Source organism: Arachis hypogaea, chromosome 3 (genome assembly GCF_003086295.3).
Source record: "Arachis hypogaea cultivar Tifrunner chromosome 3, arahy.Tifrunner.gnm2.J5K5, whole genome shotgun sequence".
Classification (NCBI taxonomy): domain Eukaryota; kingdom Viridiplantae; phylum Streptophyta; class Magnoliopsida; order Fabales; family Fabaceae; genus Arachis; species Arachis hypogaea.
The window spans coordinates 135,888,969-135,912,281 of NC_092038.1; the positions used below are offsets into that span (position 1 = coordinate 135,888,969).

At 35.0% G+C, this 23,313-nt stretch overlaps 4 protein-coding genes across 6 annotated transcripts; 2 read left to right on the forward strand and 2 right to left on the reverse strand.

Moving 5' to 3' along the window:
• The first annotated feature begins 6,418 nt into the window (after positions 1–6,418).
• Positions 6,419–8,770, forward strand: LOC112734150 (PLASMODESMATA CALLOSE-BINDING PROTEIN 2). Its single transcript, XM_025783367.3, has 4 exons — positions 6,419–6,680; positions 6,985–7,224; positions 7,309–7,345; positions 8,218–8,770. Exons 1-4 carry the CDS (start codon positions 6,629–6,631, stop codon positions 8,486–8,488), a joined length of 600 nt encoding a protein of 199 aa, XP_025639152.1. The 5' UTR covers positions 6,419–6,628; the 3' UTR covers positions 8,489–8,770.
• A 793-nt stretch (positions 8,771–9,563) lies between these two features.
• Positions 9,564–13,659, reverse strand: LOC112734151 (alpha/beta hydrolase domain-containing protein VTE7). Of its 3 annotated transcripts, none has more exons than XM_025783368.3 (11): positions 13,505–13,659; positions 13,179–13,366; positions 12,586–12,683; positions 12,398–12,495; positions 12,252–12,304; positions 11,972–12,067; positions 11,745–11,834; positions 11,323–11,415; positions 10,933–11,028; positions 10,213–10,278; positions 9,564–10,052 (listed from the first exon to the last, which is right to left on the reverse strand). In XM_025783368.3, the coding sequence occupies exons 2-11, from the start codon at positions 13,353–13,355 to the stop codon at positions 9,897–9,899; spliced, it is 1,023 nt and encodes a 340-aa protein (XP_025639153.1). In that variant the 5' UTR covers positions 13,356–13,366; positions 13,505–13,659; the 3' UTR covers positions 9,564–9,896. The 3 variants fall into 3 exon arrangements, with proteins under 3 accessions (XP_025639153.1, XP_025639154.1, XP_072089706.1); XM_025783369.3 differs by having other exon boundaries at positions 12,252–12,301; positions 13,505–13,616; XM_072233605.1 differs by lacking the exon at positions 13,505–13,659 and having other exon boundaries at positions 13,179–13,418.
• Positions 13,660–13,940: 281 nt separating this feature from the next.
• Positions 13,941–16,996, forward strand: LOC112734152 (uncharacterized). Its single transcript, XM_025783371.2, has 9 exons — positions 13,941–14,175; positions 14,852–14,975; positions 15,079–15,146; positions 15,228–15,287; positions 15,390–15,548; positions 15,884–16,030; positions 16,115–16,329; positions 16,446–16,554; positions 16,638–16,996. The coding sequence occupies exons 1-9, from the start codon at positions 14,056–14,058 to the stop codon at positions 16,728–16,730; spliced, it is 1,095 nt and encodes a 364-aa protein (XP_025639156.1). The 5' UTR covers positions 13,941–14,055; the 3' UTR covers positions 16,731–16,996.
• Positions 16,997–17,742: 746 nt separating this feature from the next.
• LOC112734153 (nuclear transport factor 2) lies at positions 17,743–21,542 on the reverse strand. The gene is made up of 9 exons (XM_025783372.3): positions 21,412–21,542; positions 20,615–20,790; positions 19,724–20,027; positions 19,367–19,602; positions 19,121–19,277; positions 18,888–19,009; positions 18,719–18,784; positions 18,393–18,447; positions 17,743–18,293 (listed from the first exon to the last, which is right to left on the reverse strand). The coding sequence occupies exons 2-9, from the start codon at positions 20,786–20,788 to the stop codon at positions 18,028–18,030; spliced, it is 1,380 nt and encodes a 459-aa protein (XP_025639157.1). The 5' UTR covers positions 20,789–20,790; positions 21,412–21,542; the 3' UTR covers positions 17,743–18,027.
• Positions 21,543–23,313: the final 1,771 nt, after the last annotated feature.

A 23,313-nucleotide genomic window follows, 5' to 3' on the forward strand; every position in this document is an offset into this window, starting at 1 on the left:
ATTTTTTGCTAGTTTATTCAACACTAAATTGTTGAGGTTAAAACTTAAAAGTTTACAATATATAATAAGAGTTTTAAAATATTTTAGTCCTCTAATAATATTTTTTTTTATAATTATTCACGTAATTAATATAAAAAATAATTATTTGTTGTGATATAATATTATATATATATATATATTTTGGTAGTAGATTAAAATTAAATTTATATAACAATAATTACCATCACTTCTTTTAATATGAAATTATTGAGCAAATAATTTTTAATAAATAATTAAGAAAATATGTATGTACAACTGCTGAAAAAATTATCAAAAATATCAATGAAATTTATAAATGTTGATAAAAGTATCCATAAATTAAAGAAATTAATGATGTACTTATGAAAGATGGGTTTTGTACGACAAAAATATTCAAATGCTAATTTTTGGGTATTTTACTTAAATAAATGAAACAAAAATCAATTTTACTGGATTTCCCTAAAACAAATTTCCAAACGTGTTTCCCTCTTCCTAATATTATGTAAATTGTCTTAGGGTGATAAGGGTTATGTAATTCATTAAACATGGCACCGTAGAACGATTTATGCATGCATGGCCTAGTTCGAAATAGCCATAAATTGTGCCAGGTACTCATGGTTACAACTTGAATATAAATCATCCCACCCTACTAGGATTCACGTGATTTTAGGTTAAAGCACAAAGACCCGCCACGATTAATATCCTTTTCTAACCCTAACAATCCTGATGCGATTTACGTTCTCTTTGCTAAACCTAATAGGCCTACCACGATTTACACGCAACGTAGTAACCCTGAGGAGCCTAGAACAATTTATGATGATAAAAATTTTATAAATAAACGAGTGTGGCGTAAACAAATCACACTTGAAGTTTTGTGAGTTTAGCGAGAGATGGCTGAGAGTATATTTTTATTAATTCATCATCGAGGAAAGATTGATGAAAACACAAGTGAAGGTGTTGTGTTCTCTAGTAAAAAACAGATAGGTGTATTTGTAAATCCGTCAAAAGACTTTGATGGAATTACATAGTAGGATATTACATGAGGCAGAAAAGTGTGGCAAAAAATGTGTGAAACAATTATTTTTTCGTATTCCTATATCACTGAGGCAAGGTTATGTTAAGTTTGGAAAGTACGAGATGCTTGGCGATGACGACGTACGAGCTATATTCCACAGCCAAGGAAGATTTTCCGACTTAGGCGCTATAGAGTTGTTTGCCATAATAGTTGATGTAGAGGATAGCTCTGGTGGATTCGCTCCGAATTCGCCAACTGGCATCATAGAAGGGAATTCCAGCGCCATTCCAGCTGGACAACCGGTGACTCCTTTAGTTTCATCCCCATCATTTGCTACTGATTTTTCCGTTCCGGCAGATGACTTGGGTGATGGGCGTACGTTTGGGCAGCTCGCAGTTGCAATGGGAGCAGCATCTATAGTAGATGGTGCACCGGCATTCATGGAGATAAGAGAGAGAGATCCATTTGCGGAGGCTATAGGCGATGATGGATCGGATTCGGAGCCACCAATTATTGGTGATGAAAGCGATGGCGAGGAAGACACCACACGTGCTAGGGGAGCACAAACCCATGCAAGCAGTCAGACGCAGTAGTACCCTCGACACTTTTTCACTTTGGACCTTGATGCAATGAACCAGCCTGCATTTTTAGATCAACAACACCCTACTATTGACGGAGATAGGCCTATTATAATTGGCACGGACGAATTTGAAATCGGGCAATCGTTTGAAACCAAAGACGAAGCTATACTGACAATCAAGAGTTATAATATTCGTCGTGTGTAAAATATAAAGTGATTGAGTCCGACCGATTGAAGTATCATGGGAAGTGTGTGCAGTTCAGGAATGGATGTAACTGGCTGATACGTGTGACTATGTAGCAGAGGAAAGGCTACTGGAAAGTTAGAAAGTACAACAGACTACACACATGTCTAGCAACTGAGATATCAACGGATCACAGGCAGCTCGATTATCATGTCATCTGTGCTTCAATTCTATCCTTGATCATGGCGGATGCATCAGTCTCCATTAAGGTATTCCAAAATGCGGTGTCGTCAAAGTTTGGTTTCAACCCCATCTACAAGAAGGTTTGGATGGCCAAGCAGAAGGCCATTGCTTAGATATATGGAGATTGGGAGGAGTCTTACAACCACGTACCAAAGTGGATCACCGGGGTTCAGTTGTATATGCCGGACACTATAGCGGTGTTGCATACTTCACCAGTGAGGGCAGGTAATATGGTGGATGGAACGAGGGTTTTCTTTCATCGATTATTTTGGACGTTTCCTTCGTGAATTGAGGCATTCAAGTATTGCAAGCCACTGATATCCATTGATGGTACTCATTTATATGGAAAGTATGGAGATACTTTGCTAATGGCTATTGCCCAAGATGAAAACTCGAACATTCTCCCAGTAGCATTCGGGTTAGTCGAAGGCGAAAACACATATTTGTGGAAGTTTTTTCTTGGCCACCTTTGTCAGCATGTGACTCCCCAGCATGGCATTTTAGTGATCTCTGACCGGCATTTTCTCCGCCTATTCAGGAAGAGCTATTGACCGTATATGAGGGACCTCATGTGATCCCCGATCTCAGCATGATGCGAGCTGCTATTGGAAGACCTCAGAGTACCAGGATAAGGAATAGTATGGATGAGACTGAGCTGGATCGACTAAAGAGATGCGGAATGTGTAGGACCCCAGGTCATACATCTGTAATCCCGTGTATAGATCTGTACCGTTGCCTCTGATTCATTGGCGGGCAAGACTCTAAACTTGTTTTGGAACCATGAAAAAGAAACTGTGAAGTCATCGATACAATCATCCGGTGGAAGTTCGTCGAATAGATCTCCAAACCACACTTAGACAGGCTTCCCTCCCTCTATCAACCGCTCGAAGTCACTGAGACACCCGCTCACTGCATGTATGTCAATAGGGAGGCCAAACTGGTATGCCACATTTAACATTTTGTAGTGTTATCGTGCACGTTCCGAACGACATATGGAACGTATGGGTTTCAGGACGCCATCGCTCCACGAATGCACTGATCAGCGGCTCATCAAGCTTGAACCAATAATCATTCAACCTTACAACATACAGTAAATTGGCACGATCTAAGTACGGCAGTATACAATCGTGCATTATCATCTTCTGTTGTTTACGAACGCTCCTAACGCATCGAGTTAACTGATAAAACATAAATATTAGTGAAACAATTTAACCGGTCATTATACAAAAAAAAAATTACTCAATATAAAAGGTTTATCCAATAAGCTACTAAAATTAAAAAGGCCAGGTTATATGTATTCATCAAAGTATCACACTTCTAGCAGCACAAGAAAAAATTTATCACCAGTCTCAAGCATAAAATTATCGACTACTTTATCCACACCTCTTTAAAAAATTCAAACTCTAACATCGTTTAACCCAACCAAAAACCTACGAAATCATTAAACAGCCAAACCCACAAAATCCTTATTAAAAAATGTTCTAACATGCATATTCAAACTAATATTCATCAACATATTAGTGTAATCACCAGAGCCATGACATCAACCAACTCAACTAAATTTACATTTCGATGACTAACCTCGTCGTCGATAAATCTGACAACATGCACAATACCATTAAGGCAGTACATATCTCCGTGGTTGGTCGCCATCCTTCTCGCAAGACAGATTCCTCCCACTCCGCCACGCAACCCATCACTTTGTGCCTCACTATGTCGGCCAATGGTTCCTCTGGCCCAGCCGCTGCCGCGCCGTCGCCGGTGAACGCCCCACGCCTCTGCTTATTGCCACCTCCTCCACCGCTGTGGGCTGTCTTCCTCCCAACCCTTCTCTCCCAAAGCTAGCCGATTATGGTGGCTCCTTCCACACCAACGTAAGTCGCCGCTGTGTGTTGAGGGAAGACTCAAGCAACAACTCGTTGCAACCACCTTAGGGTAACTCTTCAAGCATTAATCGTCCCTAGGCTTTGAGGGTCTCCAAAAAGACCATAAATCGCGCCAGGCTACCCAGGTTATGCTATTGCATGTGAATCGTGGCATGCATTTGTGCTTTAGCCCAAATTCACGTGACTCCTATCAGGGTGAGACGATTTATGTGTAAATGTAACCCTGCCAGCCCTGTGACGATTTACACGTGAATCCCCTAGGCCATGCATGCATAAATCATTTTAGGGTGCCATGTTTAACATATTACATAACCCTTATCATCCTAGGACGATTTACATAATATTAGGAAGAGGAAAAACACGTTTTGAAATTTGTTTACATAATATTAGGAAGAGGAAAAACACGTTTTCAAATTTGTTTTAGGGGAATCCAGTAAAATTGGTTTTTGTTTCATTTATTTAAGTAAAAAATCCCTAATTTTTTGTTAATTTTTTAATAAAATTTCCAAACTACCCCACCCTAATCCCATTCTACCGTCACTCCCTCTCTTCTCACTTCTTCTTCTTTCCTCACTTCTTCTTCTCTCAAAAATCCTCACAGAGTCACATAACTCTCCTTCTACTTTCTCACTGCCGTCCGCCACCCATCTACCCCGTCACCGCCAATCTCCTCCCCTCTCACTCTTAAGGTGACTACAACATTTTCGTCGCACGTCTGTGACCCAACCTAAGGAGAACATTGCCGTGGCGCTCCTGTCCCAGCCGAGGAGAATACCGTCGTCGCGCACCTGAGAAGAAAGAGGGGTCGTGGTGCTGCTGCATGCAGAAAGAGGATTCGGTAAACTTATAACTAAACCGGTTGAGGTCTGATCCTCCACCACCACCACCACCATACTATTACCATTGATTTCGGCCTGATCTGTTATAGGAGTAGTTTTGGACTCAATGACAAGGGTTTTAAAGGTCAGATTAGGTTATGGAAGGTTGAAAAAGTGAATTGAGGTTGAGGGTATAGTAGTTTGAGAATTTTATTAAAAAATCAACAAAAAAAATAAAATTTGGATACTTTTATCATATAAAACCTATCTTTTATAAATGCATCATTAATTTTTTTAATTTATAGGTATTTTTGTTAACGTTCATAAACTTCATGGATATTTTTTATAATTTTTCCCGCAACTACTTAAGGTGAAGTGCTGCTCCAACTCGAAGCCGACGCACATGTAGTAGAAGAAAGGACCACGCAATATATGGAATGAGAATTCTTGAAAAGAAGCTTTTCACATATGGGTCTATCTTTGTAATTGTGCCAAATATTCCTATACATTTCATATACATATAAACGCTAATTCAAACAAAATTTCCCATATTTGGAATTCCATGCCAATTGACAAGTCGTTGCCGCGGAACATAACCTTCTTTACCCCTCTAAATTAAAGTGCAAATCTACTCATGAAAAGCATTAAGGAAATTTTTAAGTAAACACAAGTTTAATGGCTTAGATCTTTGTGTGTGTGTATATATATATATATCCTGTAATTTATTAGTTTCTTGGTAACACTTTTTGAAACTAAAAATATGCTCTAATTTTGATATACTAAATTTAAATCCTGAAGTAAACTAATCAATATCAAACTTATTTTTATACTTTTCTAATAAAAGAAATATATTTAACATGGTGGTTGAACTCACAATATTACTTTAACATCTCATACATGTCTAGCTAGGCCTCTTTTTATGGAATATCAACCTTATCTCTTATATAATATTTTAATGTGGATTTAATTTCATTATAACATGGATTAAACTTTTAATTTGATCACACAAGTTGATGATAGAGTACTGATGAAGAAAAATGCTGTTTGTAATTGTTTGTTTATATAAAAGTGGTCCTATCTTCTCCTTAACCTTTTCTTTAATTATTAATCTTATTTACTACCAGCGAGTACAATAAAAAAAATCCTTATAATAACGGAAAAGAAACCATTTTCAACGACTCAAAATTATTGTTCAATAATTTTAGATAGAACTAATTAAAAAATATGTGTGTTTTATATATTTTTGTATGAAGTTCACTTCTTTGATTCTTTCTTCCCTTTAACACATGGAATCAAAATCAATACTAATAAACAATTTAAAAAAAAATAAAATAATAAATAAATCTCTAAAAATTTACATTTCAGACAAACTAATCTCTAAAAAAAAGTACTAATAAAATCTTTCGAATAGTAAATGTAATCACACTATCTTTAAATTAGTTCTATGATTACGATAGAATGTTTTAATTTAAATTAATTTCTTTACGTTTGTTATCTTAAAAAATTTTATTAATTTTTTTTTACAAATTAATCTATCCAAAATGTAAATTTGCAAGAATTTCTATGTCACCTTACTCTAAAAAAAAACATTTTTACAGTAAAATTGGCCGTTTGAAAACATGAGAAAGTAATGAGTGAATTATAAAACTAAGGAAATCCTGTACACAATTCCCCAGAACAGTACCCTCCCAGTTTATGCCTTTATATTGTATAATAATGCCTTTATCATTCACTTAAATGATGTAAAACACAAGCCATAGTGATATATAGTTTGATAGAGACACCTAAACCACAACACTTCTCTCTTGTCCCTCACAGATTCTTCATTCATTCTCCAAACGCTTTTATCTCTCTTTTCTTCTCCCTTTCTTACTCTATCTTTTCATGGCCCTTTTCCTCTATTTCCTGCTTCTCTTGGCCCTCACTGGCCATTCAAGTAAGTCTTTCTATTTTTGAAGTTTCAAAATTTATAGATAGCTGCTGATCCATGTATGTTTTCTCTGACATCATGAGTTCCTATAATTGATTATTGCTTTTTCTTGCTTTAAGTTCTTGTGAGGTGGATTTCTACTATGATGATCAAAGACATACTATGTAATTCTAGTTGAGAGAGTGAATTTTAGTTGCTAGTTAAGGAAATTTCTAAACATGTTTTTTGTTCCTTGTTGATTTTGCTATTTCTGAATTGCATGTTTTGATTGCTGTATGAGCTGACTGTTCTTGTTTATTTTGTGCAATAGATGCTCTGTACTGTTTATGCAAAGATGGTGTAGGTGATCAAGCACTTCAGAAAGCAATAGATTATGCTTGTGGGAATGGAGCTGATTGTAGTGCTATTCTCCAAAATGGAGCTTGTTACCAACCAAACACTGTGAAAGATCACTGTAACTATGCTGTTAATAGCTATTACCAAAGGAAGGGTAATGCTCAAGACAGCTGTGATTTTTCTGGTGCTGCTTCCACTAGTCAAAATCCACCTTGTAAGTACAACTCCAATTTTAATTTTTATTCTTCTCTTCCTTATTTTTCTTTACTAATTTATTTGCTTAATTTTTAATCTGCAGCTACATCTTCTGGTTGTGTTTACCCCTCAAGTCCTAGGTATGTATATCTTGACTGATTATGTCTTATGATCCTATGAAACTAGTTTGTTTTGGGAGTGTTTTCTGTTCCTACTCTCGAATCTCTTTCATTTAGATGTAAAGGTGATTTAGCATGATTCCTTTTTTTAGGATTATTCCACTTTTCCATTTGGGGTGGGTGGCTAAGCTTATTAGAATCTTTGGTGGGTTTCAGCAATATACAAAAGCATTTCAAAAACTGAGTGCTTTTATTCAGCATTCAAAAAACGTTGCATTTTACAACATTAGTCAAAACCGTTATTATTATTATTATTATTATTATTATTATTATTATTATTATTATTATTATTATTGTTGGGTTATAGTAAAAGAAGCCTTTTTTTTTTCTTTGGTTTATGTACCCTGAAAAAAATTAGTCTAAACAGTCTAAACTTGCGTTATTTGACAGTTTTAGCTAAAAATTTTTGTTTTTCAAGACTTCTAGATTTCCACCAGTTGAGCTAAGCCGTGTCATATGCTTGTTCTATTGAAATTGAAATATTAGCTGTCATGATTAGGATGTTCCACAATTATTCTTGTCAACTTCAACCACTTTGATCTTTACATCTGTGCTCTCATATATAATATTCTTAGATAGCATATTTATTTTATTTTTTTATATCAAATATTATGCCAACTCATTTATCATTTACCATTAGATAAAATGTGAATCTCGCTGAATTTTTATCAGATAGAAAATACTAATAAATCAATGGCGCCCTCTAAAAAATGAGTACAACAAACATTTTCTGAGTTACATAAGAGTTATTGTTATTGATTGATACTTCTTGTATTATATTAATCCCTAAAGTCTTTATTTGCTGATATTTTTATTCTATGGTTCTGTTGCAGCAATGCTGGATCAGGCTCTACAACACCCTCAACCGGTACACCAGGAACATCACCTTCCACTACACCATCAACAGGCACCGGCACCGGCAACGGCACCAGCACCGGCACCGGTTTTGGCACAGGGAGTCCTACTGGTGTGTTTGGAATAAGTCCATCATCTTCAACTGGTGTCAATGATGGGAGTGGAGCTGCTTTGAGTCCTTTACAAGGCACCAAAACCATGTTTCTAATGTCCCTTTTTCTTACCTTATTGTTAGTCTTGAGGGTCTAAATTAAACTTGTTTTGCATATGTATGGACCAGATTTTGCAACCATAGTCATCAATTCAAGCAAAACCCAATTTTTTTCTTTTTTGGAATAAAAAAGGGGTAGGGGAATTTGGCTTCATTATCATCACTTTATATTTGATTGATTTTGACTACATATTAGTGTAGAAACAAACCTAGTCAGTTTTCTTAGCTTTGTTCCATTTGTATATCTATGACTATGAGAGGCACTATTTCTTAATTTAATGGAACCTCCTAGCCCATATATAAATTATTTTTTTAATCTATGATTCCATGCCACTTTGCCATTTTTCTTCTCCCATTTCTTAAATAATTATCCTGCATGATTAGCACAACACTTTACATGTTATTCATATATTCACTTTCTTTCATTTTCAGCTGCACAAGTTTTTTATTAGTATGATATATACCCTGATTGTTTGTTACCTGGCATGGTACCGCATATACATATTTTTTTTTTTTGCAAGTGGTTAAAAAAAAACCTGAAAAACAGTTTGCAACATTCATATTCCTAATGAAAAAGTTTAGTTAGTTCAAAGGTCTTTTCAATGACTAATGAGGAACACGATTTCATTTGTGATTTTCCTTTCTCGTGTGGGGGTGTGGCTGCTGATCATTCATTCCGTGGGAACGTTTTCTCTTATGGATGTTCCAAGTCAATACTCAATACACCAACTTAGAATAACTTTAGTTTGATGTAACAACATGCGTAGCTGACAAATGAGAAAATAAAAAATATATAAAGGTGCATGCTTTAGACGACATCTTAGTAATTTTGAACAGAATCAAACTAGGAAAAAATAATATAATTAGACAGATTTGATCTACCTAATTTGGTTTTAAACTTCTAATATAAAAGTAGAATCCTGTGTATATTTAAACTATTGCAAAGTTTTGCATAGTTGACCTAAGTTAGGCCGTCAAAAGATTGACAGTTATCTAGTTTACAAAGAAACTTGATCGAATCTTTGTAGTATTATGGCAGAGTTAAGTCGTTAACCTATGCTTAGCATGATTCCTAACATTTTCCAACCTTCTGTTTAGTATAAAAGATAGGAATTTGGATATTTGAAATCTTACGAACAAATTAAACAATCATAGTAACACCCTAATAAACATTTACAAGTAGTGTGCCAATGTCACAAAACAAAATCATGGTTAAGCTAAGAAAAATTATGACTGAATGAAGAACAACAGTCTGCACATTCTCTAATACATAATGTTAGGGATATGGAATTCCAACAAGAATCAAGAATCAAGATTGTCTCCTGTTAGTTTCGAGCATAACAATGTTGTTTTGAACATATTTAGCTCTATTGATCACCAGCTTGCTCCTTTTGCAAAATGTTACCTGTTCAGTAGTTTTCTCTGTTGGAGAGTGGAAAAAGGTGATCATTCTGCTGAAACACATTGATTTACTAACTTGGTTTCTCTCTGAACAAACTCAATAATGAATTTGACGACAGAAGCCGGTCTTTCGACATGTGGAAGGTGGCCGCAATCTGGTATTTGGCGTATAATTGCATCAGATAACTCACAGTGCAGTTGCTGAAAAGATGATATAGTCAGTAAACTTTATCAAGGAACAAAATTAAGTCAAATAAACCTGAAACAAAAATAACCGAGGGTTATGTTTCAAAATCAGACATTTTTGTGGCATGTTATGTGTTTCTTGCTTATAATAATATAGAAAGATGAACTAACTAACCACAGCAAGCTTATTGCTGATGATCCGGTCATTCTCTCCCCAAATGATAAGTGTTTTCTGCTTTACCTGAGAAACATATACAAAATATAAAACATCTTATTCAGGAAGATGTTAAGTTCTGGACATACAATTATGGAAGAAAACTACTACATTCAAAAGTAGTCAAGCATGTTTCTGTTATTAACAAAGTTATGCTTCTAGTCATGTGAGGATAAACTTGAACCGTAACTGTTTTAATTTGAAAAGTATAATAAAGGGGAACACTAGTCACCTTGCAGGGTTTCAATTCTCACCATTATCAGTGAACAACAGACTAATAAATGATAGCAGCCTTCTGAGGATGTAATGTATACAGCACTTCAGTGCAAAAACAGTCTCAAATACAATACTATATTGCCTTACCTGAATGTGTCTTGATATAATAACATTTTAACAAAGTATGACTCATACAATTAAAATTTTTTGGTAAGTATATTCCCAAGCACACAGAGAAATGTAGGCCAAAATATGAACTTATAGTCATACTGATGGTAGACTGTTTTGTTTTGGTGATGGGGATAGGGTATATTATTGAAAACGTCACATAACTTAATGGAATTATCAAATTTTGATATATATTCATCAAAAGAATGATGAAACCTTCATATTCCAATGCCGTAACAACATAATGTCACCACTACAACATACATTTACAAACTTGTAATACTGCAATGAAAATACCTTTCTTATCTGGGAAACAACATTATAACCACCACTAATCATAAAATCCACTGTAGCATCCTCCCACCATGGAAACAAACAATGCAAGCGGCCGATCTGATAAGAATTATAATATTATATATAAAGACCATGTTAATCAACCTTATTTTGCAATTTAAATACGTGCAAGTATAAGTGCCATTTAGTACGATGAGGGCACTTTGGTGGATGCTTGAACATACACAATAAGTTCCAGGCAGGACACATTCCTATATGGCTAGGCAAGTATAAGGGTCGAGGATTGCATGTGCCAAATGGCAAATTTTTTAACTAGAAAACATATATAGATTATCTGGTGTATATACACAATGTGATCAAAGAACATGATAGCTTTAGGACCTGGGAACTTACATTAGTCCAATCAAGGCTGGTACTGAAAGAAATGTCATTGAACGTCAAATAGTTTGCATACAACCGTAATGGAACACTCTTCAATACATATGCCTGAATGAAGAGAGAGCAGAGGTGAATGTAAGTTGCATCATATAAGGGTGATTACATCCTCACCACTCCCATACGTATCTTTCCCCACAAAAGTAAAACTCTGGTTAAGAGATTGAACTTGTCTTTCCATAGAATCTACCAATGAATAAGCATTACGGAAAACAAATTACTGCCATTATAAGGTTTAAGCAGAAAAAGGAGTGAAAATTATTAGACTGATAATATTTTCCAATACAAAGCAATGGCAGTCATGATGCTTAGATATGATAGACTTTTCATGATAATTATGGGTAACATGTTTACGCTTAGTAACTTGGAAAAACACTCACCCCGGCATAGGCTATAAGTCTAGGTAAGGTTGCTAGGTTTCCTGTTCCCTCTGTATATACACTAGCATCAATCAAAACAAGCTTTTCCACCTGAAAAGATGAACTGCAAATGAATGATAAGTTCACACCAGAGTCACTAAATGAAAATTTTGCTTAATGTAAAATAAATTACTCAGAAACTGGCTTGTTGTGGATAGTCTGAATTTAAATTATTAGATAGCACATACAGCTTCCGGATAATTGACTGCAAAATCAATGGCGACAGCTGAGCCAAGGCTTGGTCCAACCAATATCATTGGCCTTTTGATGTAAGACTTCCAAAACTGGTAGGTAAATCAAATCCATCCTCAATACAATCCGGAACAATTGCAAGGAAAACAACAATATACACATTGAATGAAACTTGAAAATTGGCAATACAAACATTCCTTCAGAATATAGGCTGAGGAACAAGTCAGACCCTATAGAATAACTGTCTTACTCAAATTCACATAGTTTATTAAGCACCTCATAGAAGTGTTCGCGCTTTGATACCACATCACATGAAGTAAGTTTTTCTGCTGAAGAAAAGACGACAAACTGAACATCATTAAAATGAAAAATCAGGGAGAGGAACAAACATAAAATAGGAAGAGTAAGTAACAAAAACAAACCTAGATCGGAGAATCCCCAACCGAGAATGTCAAAGGCCCATGTCTCAAAACCAGCCTCCTCAAGCAATGGAAATGTATATCTCCATTCTAAACATGAGCTGAAAATAATAAGAAAGAGAGTGAAATCCAGGGCTAGTCTTAGCACAAAAATGTAGAATCTAATTATGTCTCTTGCACATTTGGAGTACCTGTCGAAACCATGAAGAAGGACAACTGGATTTGCCTTGTTCTGTATCATTAATGGCTTCACACAACTACTCATGATAGGATTCTCTGAGAACTTAACCTGATTGTGTCATATTGAAATAGAGAATGATCCATATACTAATTAGATTTATGAATAATAATGATGATGACGATGATGATTATGGAGTGGAATTCAAATATATTCATGAGGTGGCCATATTAGCCGCCTGCAGGCACAACAATTCATTATCAAACATTGAACAATTTTCTGAAGTTGACAAGATTGGATTACTTTCTGAAATTTCAGCTACTCTAGCCAATTGAAAGATAAATTCTGTTTTTTATGGAACAAATTGAAGTGTTAATTCTTGTATATCCATGGGTTTAGACTTTAGAGAATTATGCCTTGTCAGAAAATATTAATCATAATCACAAATTACAAACAACAGCAGCTAGTCATTTCCAATAACCACAGTTAATAGCAACTTTAAAACATATATAAAATGTACATGTGAGTCTGCAGAGCAAAAGAGTTGAATCACAAAAAGTGAAACGCAGAGAGAGCAAAGTAATGAGTAAGTAGTTTAGTTGTTACAGAAACGGGTAGCCGGTGAATACGCATGGCGAGGTTTCGAGCAAAGGGGTCTTTGATTGTGTGAACTTGCTTCGGAAGAAACGAAGGGAAGCCATTGTTAGGTTTAGCTTGAGCTTCACTTACTTTGGTGGCTGTGACTCTGCTGAATGGATATGCCAATGATAAAGCACCCATCATTTTTCTCAAGCCTACGAATTTTTAACCGCTAACTGACTCAGGTGCCAATAAAATGCGCCTCACACACACACACACATAATAATAATAATAATAATAATAATAATAATAATAATAATTAACAAGTAGACTATTTTCAGAAAAAATTTTACCTGGATAGTGGATGCTATGTCAAAGAGTCAAAGGGGTTGAATGTCAGTGTTTTCATTCTTCCATGTGGCCAAGCACCTGAAGTTTCTCAACAAACTACAAGCAATTATCTTCGAAATGAGTTTACAAAATTTTTATATTAAAATACTCGCTACTTTCTAACACTTTGCCATCTTATGATGGGAGAAAAGAAGCAAGAGAGAGTGAAATTTCATTGCCATCTTATATGAAATTACTTATACAAAATTCCTATTTTAGTACAGTAATAATATTTATAATTTAAAATATACAGATATAATTATTTATTTAAATAAAAAATCTAAAAAACTAATTATATAACAAGTCAATTAAGTCATTTTTTTTATTTTTTATTTTAAAATTTAAAAAATTAGATAATAAACTTGGAGTTGGCTGAACCGTTTATATAAATATTGCAAATAGATACCCACTTACGCAGAGAAGAGTATACATAACACAACTCGGATAATCAAAGGGAGTGACGTTAAGTTTAAGGGCAAGTCACTAGCGTGCTTGTTTGCGTTGTTCCACCGCCATGGATCGCCCGCCGTCGCAACGACCACAAACACCTTTCACTCCTCCGATGCCGCGCCAACCTGATTCCACCTCCTCGATTCTCGTCCCCTTCCTCATCTTCCTCGCCATTGTCGCCATGGTATGTATATCTCTCCACTTCACATTTGCACTATTGCAGCATTCCATCAGTATGTAATGTTGCATCTGGAAACTCACGCTTTTGTTGCTCTTGATCTTGTACTCCTAGCTACAAATCTCATTCGTCCAATGGATACTTTACCAATTCGGTTTTCTGATTTGCTATAACTGTAACAAGTAGAGTACCAATTAGTTTTGATTTATGCCTCGCGTTGCGTTCCTGCATAGTGCCGTTTCTTTCCCTTTCATTCATCGATTTTCTGGATATCTCACAAGTTAAATTCCTTTTACTATTGGAAGATTTCTCGTCAATGGACATGTTTGCTCTTAGTCGCAGCTTTGCTTTTCTAGGTTGAGAAACCCTTAGGTACTCTAACCTAACTCAAAATGATCATGAATGGCCTATTGTGGTAATGCATTGTTCTTTATGTCATTAGTTCTTTATTACTATGTTTTCGGGAAGGAAATCAGTTCAAAGAATGCAATAGTGCATTATTGGTGCTTTACTATTTTCGTTTGTGGTTTGCGCTGTAAACATTATCTAGGTTGGAAGTTTTAGTGAATTGGATAGGGTTTCTCACCAAAATTGACTAGTATAATAAGGGTTGGTTATCGTTTTCTTTGTACTGTTTACTACTTTGGAAAACATCTCTTCAAATACGAGATATTATCTACAGGTTCTGGTTCCTTCGGGATCACCATCCTTCAAAAATTCATTATCCATTCTGCACCAAGTTCCGGAAGGGCATGTGGGAGTATATTGGAGGGGAGGTGCCCTTTTGAAAACCATTTCGGATCCAGGTACCAACCACTCTTTGCTCTATTTCTTCAATGTTTTCCTTTTTTCTTCAATATGTGCTTGCAAACAAGTTTTTGCTTCTGATCTCGGTCAATATTGTTCCAGGTTTCCATCTAAAAATGCCTTTCATAACTCAGTATGAACCTGTACAAGTGACACTTCAGACAGATATGGTAAATTTATTAGAACAACTTTGAATTGTCATTTATTTTCGCTCTATAAGTTCAATTTTGGGATTACGCCTACCGTCGCAGGTGACAGATATACCATGTGGTACTAAAGGTGGTGTCATGATTAATTTTGGGAAGATCGAGGTACTAACGAGTGCATCTTTTCTTCTGCAATGTTTCTGATTAACCAGTGGTGTACCCTTTACATCCTTAATTATATATGCGATGATGTGTATTCTTTTGTAGGTTGTTAACCGACTCAGCAAAGAATTTGTCTATGAGACATTGCTCAATTATGGTGTGGAGTATGATAAGACATGGATATATGATAAAATTCATCATGAGATTAATCAGTTCTGCAGCTCTCACAGTCTTCAACAAGTCTATATAGATGTGTTTGATCAGGTTAGGTCTGAATTTTTACAAGTATAATTTAAAACCAACAGTTTAATTTAAATTTAATACAGATTTTTAATGGGGCAAAAATTACTGGGACTTCGATTTAAGCCAATGTAATTGTCTAGGGTTCATAGTTGAACGATGTAATTGTGCTTAGCAAATTGTGGCTCCTATTGTCATCCACAGACCACAAGAAAGGATTTTATGCAAGTCTTAAAGATTTTATCATTCTGGACTCTCTGGCTTTTTCTCCTCTGTAATAGATGGATTAAATCATTATGTCCTTCCATTTCTTTGTTCTTAATAAAATCATAACAAAGCAAGCATTGGAGCCCTTTCAGATTGATGAAAAGATGAAAGATGCTCTTCAAGTTGACTGCACCCGCTATGCTCCGGGTATTGAGATCATCAGTGTCCGTGTAACAAAACCCACAATTCCGGATAGCATAAGACGAAACTTCGAACAAATGGAAGAGGAGCGTACTAAGGTTTATTTTTTACCGTAACAGTATGTCCTTTTCTCTGTTTTGAATGAGGCTAACCAGCAATGTGCTTTGCATATTATCGGATAGGTCTTAATTGCTATTGAGAAGCAGAAAGTAGCTGAGAAGGAGGCAGAGACAATGAAGAAGATGGCTATTAGTGAGGCTGAGAAGAATGCTAATGTTAGCAGGATCCTTATGGAGCAAAAGTTGTTGGAAAAGGATAGTGCTAGAAGACAAGAAGAAATCGAGAATGCAATGTACCTGGCACGTGAAAAGAGTCTTGCAGATGCAGATTTCTACCGGTGAGATTTTATATTCCTAATTTCTTTGATGCAAGTTTATGAATTTCATATTTCATTTTGTAATCCATGGTCTTAGAAAAAAGAAATTATTAATTCTGTTGCCTTTGAGATTTTAGTGTAACAAAGGAAGCTGAAGCAAACAAGTTGAAGCTTACCCCTGAATTTCTTGAGCTTAAGTTTATCGAGTCCATTGCTAATAATACGAAGATTTTCTTTGGAGACAAGGTATTCTCCTCTCCTCGGACCTCGGTTGTTTTAGTTTGTCTGTCCTTGTTTTAAGGTTCTTGACATTTGAATTTTCTCTCCAGGTTCCAAACATGATTTTGGATCAGAGGGTATTTGGAAACTACCTTCAAGAAGTTTCTAGAGGGGCAGCTAAGATGGTCAAGGTCGATGCGTAAATTGTTAGAAGTTAGATGCTCAGAAATCGGAAGTCTCAGCTAAGCATTGCCAGGATTTTGTAGAAGATTCAAACGCAGAGTTATCTTTTACAGAACGGGAAGAAAGAAAAGAGAAGAGAGTTTGACGAAGTTTATCGTTTTCTTTTCAAGTGGGAGAGGGGTGTGTAATGTAGATAAGAGGTTTGTCCCTATCAATATACAGAATTACAGACTAATTGCTATTGCGACAATGAAATTTAGGACGTGTTGGGATGAGTTTTTAATAATTTTTTTAATTATTATTTTTTTAAAATTTTTTAAAAAAACAAAAGTAATTTTTTATTTGAATATTTTTAATAATTTTTTTATTAATTATATTTAGATATAATAATATAAAATTATTTTTTATTTATTTATTATGTAAAATATCTTTTTTTATTTTTTTAAATGTAAATTATAACTTTTTAAAAAAAATATTTTAATTTTTTTAATATTTTTATTTTTACTATTAAAAATTTGTTTGCAAAAAATTAAAATTTCTTTTATTAAAGAATTTTTACTATTAATTTAATAATACCCAAATAAGCACTCAGTTAAACCTAAAAGTTTATATATAATATATAATTTAAATCCATCGAGCCCTTCTTGATACACTTGATATTGGAAACTTAAATACACTAGTAATTTCTTTCATTTTTATTTTAGATGTGAATTTTTTTATCTCATGATAAGAAATAATTCAACTTCCATCAAAATCGAGCAACCTAAAATCAATTTTACAAAAACAACCAAAATAGTCACATAGCGGCAAAAGAGCAGGTCTAAACAACTTTTTTACTCAAAATGATCCACCTTGGTGTTAATTTGTCACCCTTTGCAAGGATGTTCAGTAATCATGAGGAATTTGTAAGAAATTAAGAATGACGTTCGAAGTAACCTCTACACAAGAGAGAAATGTTTTTTTTTTAATGTCTAAGGAAAGACTAATGCATCATTCAGTTAATCAATTGTATGAATAGACTACTAGTGAATATGCGACCAAAAAAATTGTATTAAAAAATGGAGTGTAACCGTAACCAATTCCAAACAATTATTCAAGAAAATTAGATACAAAACGTAACAAAATTGGAAGAGATCAAAAAAGCAAGGGAGACGAAGGTATGAGTAATAACTTGGTTTAGCCAACGAACTCATAAGTAGAAGGATCACAACAGCTACAACGAAGAAAACTCTAATCCAATTGCACACCAAAATCCCTAAAGCCGCTATCTATCGGAGAATGCCAATGTTCACTCAATTGCCAATAAAATGAAGAACTTTACTGAACCTTCACTGGTTGACGGGCAACCTTCCCTCCATTTGCATAACTCCTTGGAACAGCTTCTCCATTGCTCCGACCATTAGCATTGCCTCCACGAGGTCGACCAGAGAACTCATTCCGCTTCTCAAAATCATTCCTGTTCATATAGCTGCCGCCACCTCCGCCACGACTACCTCCAAAGTTGCCACGGCCCCTGAAGTTTTCATTTCTATCATTTCGGTATCCACCCCGTCCTGATGGATATCTCACCCTATCATTATTGGCTGAAATAACAAGAATGCATGTTAGTAACAGAGGATATGAGGTGACATGTTGGTTTCAACAATATTGTCAATTTAACAAGAGAAATGTTGGTCACATACCTCGCCTTTCTTCAATTGAAAGTTTACGGTTGTCCAACATAACCGGAGGAGAGGCCTGAAAATACATCCACGTTAGATTAGATGACAGACATACCTTGCAAAAGACATCTACACTACTCGTGCATTAAAATATAATAAAATATGGAAACACATCAACTGAAAAACACAATAACTAAGCTACAAATGCCATGAATCACATGCTTGCCATGATAAGAAACACAAACCATTAGTAACAACAAACCCAAACCTAGAAAGTTCAAAAAGGACATAAAGCCTAATAAGAAATGAAAGGCATTTAAGGCATTTGATATTAGGCAAGTCAATACCTCAAGGGCTCCTTGCATTGAAGTAGCAGATTCAAATTCCACAAAACCAAAGCACGATCCTTGTTGCTGCGAAGGGTAACAAAATATTTATCAGCATTTGTGTTGCTGATGTGCATTCAAAAGAACAGATTAACATTATTTTAGAAAAAAGGGCTTTAAATATACTGACCTTGTTACTTCTCACTTGAATACCATCACGTTTAATGGGCCCAAATTTCTTGAAGACCCGTTCTAGTTGTTCTACTGTTGCATTCAATGGCAAGTTTGCAACAAATATTGCATAAGCCTTCCCTGTTGGAAGAAATGGACAAGTAAGGAAAGAATTCCCCAATAAATTGACAACAAATTCAAAATATAAACTACATATATGAAATATAATTAACCATAAAAGGAGCAAATTACCTGTATTCTCAGTGTTCTTTTCCAACGGACTGTCAGGGACAGGTGCAGGTGCTTGAGGTTCTAATGCAGGCACATTAGATACACGTGGTTGTTCAACAGGTTTCACAGGGGATGTCCTCACATGGAAGGGAGCAGCATTTTCTTTCAATGCATTCACCTAAAGTAAATAATTTAGAAGAGTGGCATAAGTCAAATGCTACACAACAATAAAATAAGAACAGAATAAAGTTGGGGGAATTAACATACAATGGATGCAAAAGACTTCTTTGGAGCATCATCCTGCATATTAGAAGCAACTTTCTCAATGCTTGGTTGATGTTCCTGATGGTTTGGTTCTTTCACATGATTAACTGGAACAACAGAATCAGCAGCAGACAATTTTCCATTCTCCAGTGGTTGACTTGCTTCTTTGCTGATGCTAGTTTCAGCATCCACAGTAGCTGCTTGACTAGGTGGAATGCTTTCAGGAACAGGGATTGGCTCTATATTCACAGTCAAAAGCAAAATTTTAGAACAAGAATTAGAATATTAGACAGCACACAGTGACAAGCAACAGGAATGGAATCATCTTTTACAATCATAATATGTAAACAGAAGAATTACCTGGTTCAGGGGTAAAAGTATCAGCTTGGGCACTTTCAGCAACATCATTCACTGGCACAGACTCAATCTCAATTGAGTTGTATTCATCAACATATCTAAATACATCATTCAAAACATAGTATCCTTTGTCCTGTGGAGCTAGGAAAAATGACTGAGTAAACTTCCTCTTCAAATTGTCACTTCCAGTTAAGCAGCCAGTCACGACAACCATCACCCCTTCTTTATAAGACGGCTGAGCATCAGCACTCAAAATCTCTACCCTAAAGCTTGTGTAGTCCAGTGATAGTATCTTTTTATTGATGTCCTGTTGCATAATAAAGTAAAATAATTAAAAAAAAAGCAGATACTTAATTATATTTGCAATTCACCACAGAAAAATAAATTAATTGGAACACATAAAATCCCAGTGAAAAACTAGCATGGACAATTCACTGCTGATTTTTTTAATACTCATTTTTATTTCTCATAGACCAGAAACAGCTCAATCGGCTACCAGAAGTGAATTCATTCAGGATAAGTTTCGAATAAACAACGATTTGGATATACCATGGAAGAGTGTATAGGACTGAATAGCAAGACAAACAAATTAATCTAAAATATGAAAACCCAATAGAAAAATATAATATATAATACTACTATCAATAATGCCGTGCTAATGAGGTTCATCTCAGTCATCCATATGGCTAACTGTTATTCCATGCCATTTTCTTTAACTATAGTAATTGTGACAAACAATCAAGATCACCTGGATTGCAACGACAATCGTGACACACACTAATTTAGAACCATGCAATTCCAAAAGCTTGTGTGATATTAACAGCTGGGGAAATTATACGGGTCAATTTGGATTCATGTTGCTTAAGAGATGCAAAGTCAGTTGATACTACTTACTTCTATAGTGGTCACCGTTGTCATGGTACCGTCATCTTCAGGCCGACTTAGGACACTGGTATCATGGTAAAATCTATGAACTTGGCCTGGATCTTGATGCAGGATAGAGTAATACTGCTCCACAAAAGCATTGCCAACCATCTGCGGGGTCGGGGATCCATCAGACACTGCCATCTCTGCAGCAAACAATACATCAACCACAGAGAGACTCATGGGTTAGGCTAATGACACAAGACAATCAGTCACTCAAACATTACAGCAACCACAACTAATAAATTATTTCCAAAACCCTTTATAACAAATAGAGGAATAAAGAAGAGACTGTTCAAAGAGAATACTACAAGAATGCAATTACCCTCCTTAACCTCAATTAATTAGCTGTATATATTTAATGCAGGCAGAATAATTACTGTCATCAGCTACAGATGAATACGACATGACCATGCGTCACAAAAGCATTCAAATCCAGCCTTTTTAGGTAAAAACAAAAAATCCAGCAGCTATAGTTAATTGATTTAAATAACAATAAATATAAACCCTAAGCCATGATCCGTTTCAAGCTATTTTTGAATAGGAAAAAATCAAAGCCCTAATAAATCCCAACACACCAGTCTAACAAACGAAACCAAATCGATCGTCAAAAAGAGCACAAAACTACAACCGTAGCATTCAACTGTCTTCGCTCAAAACATTTATAAGAGAAACAAAAATTAAAATTCGTCAGTTTCGAGCGGGGTAGTAAGAAGTGAAATTTATTATGCTTTAAAAAAAGGGTGAAGAACAGAACGAAGAGGTACCTCCGAGGGGGGAATGAAAACCTAGGAGCGAGAGAAGGAGAGAGACAGAGAGAGAAAGAGAGGGAAGAAGAGGTGATGCGAGAGGAGGCGGTTGAGTAGAGTGAGATCTCTACAGCTCCAACAAGTGCCAAATTTACCGAATATATTTATAGCCGGTTTTTCTGGTTTCGGCTCGATTTGGCCCAACCCGGTTTGTTTAGTTTTCTTTGCATGAACCGGGTTTATTTATTTATAATGTTGTTTCTGATTTTGGTTTTAAGAGGAGGATGTGGGGCCATGGCGAAGAATTCGGTGTCAATGTGTACCTACGAGTTTTGAATTTCAAAAACACACATGTATTTATGCATATTCATGGAGGTGATTTTGACCTGAATGAATTCCCTGATATATTAGTATATCAGTGGAACATCATCATCAACATCAAGTCAGCTAAGCTACTAAATTTATTTGATTTTGTAAATTTGATTCTTGAGAAGTTTTTTCTTTACCTTTTGGTTTTTGAACTTTTTAATCTTTTATTCAATTAAATTCATTAACGACTTAGAGTTAATTAGATTTTGGATTAAATTTCCACAAATAGTAGTATATGTTAGGAATAAATTGATTTCATTAACTCAGATCATCTATATCAAATCATCAAAAATATATCATATCATAATGCGGAAACGTACCTAAATTCATAAACATGAATTCTACAATCAGAAGAGTTTGGATCTTGTGGTTATTTCGATCTTCCTCAATCAAAGCCTTCTGTATTCTTAGGTGGCTAAACTGTAACTCTTTCGACGGAGAAAGAGCAACAAAGGCGGCTTTGGCATATTGGGGATCGAAATCCTGTAGGTCTATTTATATTTGAGCATGGCACCCATTAAACCCTTAAGCCCAAATAAAATAGTATCTAAAGCCCAAAAGATAATATATCTAAAATCCAAAAAGATAATTATTCAAGGAACAAAAGATAATATCTGATTTTATTCTCATTTAATTCTAAATTAAAAGTAATAATGAGTTATTCAATTAGCATTTAAAACAATAAATGAGATCATCATTATATAAGTCATTTAATTTGAAATAGCATAATTTGTGATTATAATTAATATATGCATTGCCCACAAATAAATTAGGAAATCAAATAATTAAATTCATTAACGACTTAGAGTTAATTAGATTTTGGATTAAATTTCCACAACTAGTAGTATATTCAAGTTCAAATTCTCCTTTCGACTTACTTCTTTGTTAAGTTTCAGGTTTCTTTTCAAGGTTTTTTCCCTAGTGTTATAGTCTCTTTCAATTTTAGAATTTTTGATAAAAAAAATTAGAACAAAGAATAAAGAGATACCAAAAGAAGGACATAAAAAGACACAAACAAATAAAGAAAGAGATACAGTAAAAATATACGAATGATAGATAAAAAAAAAAATTTAAGGCTCATTTTTTTGGATATGAGAAGCATAAGTGTGTTATGCGTTATCGTGGAGAATATGGGTGTTAGATATGGATGTGTGACCGCTTTTTCTGAAACAATGGATGAAGAAATTGGACCATCCGATTTTTTCGTAAAAAAAATTAAGCTTACTAATCGGACAGTCCGATTAGTGTGGAAGAGAAAATTTAAATTTTGGCAAAGGTAATCGGACCCTCCGATTTGTGTTTAAAACATTAAAAAAATTTGGGGGTCCTATTTGTGTTCCCAAAAATCGAACGGTCCGATTTTTGTTTCTGACACCACAGTTGCATAAAGCACTTATACACTTCATAACTACGTCCTACACCATTCTCCCAACCACATCTAAATTAAAAAGTGTTTTTTTAAGATACCTATTCTTAGCATTTTAGGTCTCTAGAAATAATTTTCTACTAGACCTTCAAAGAACTTGTGATTGATAACCTAAATCAGAAGGC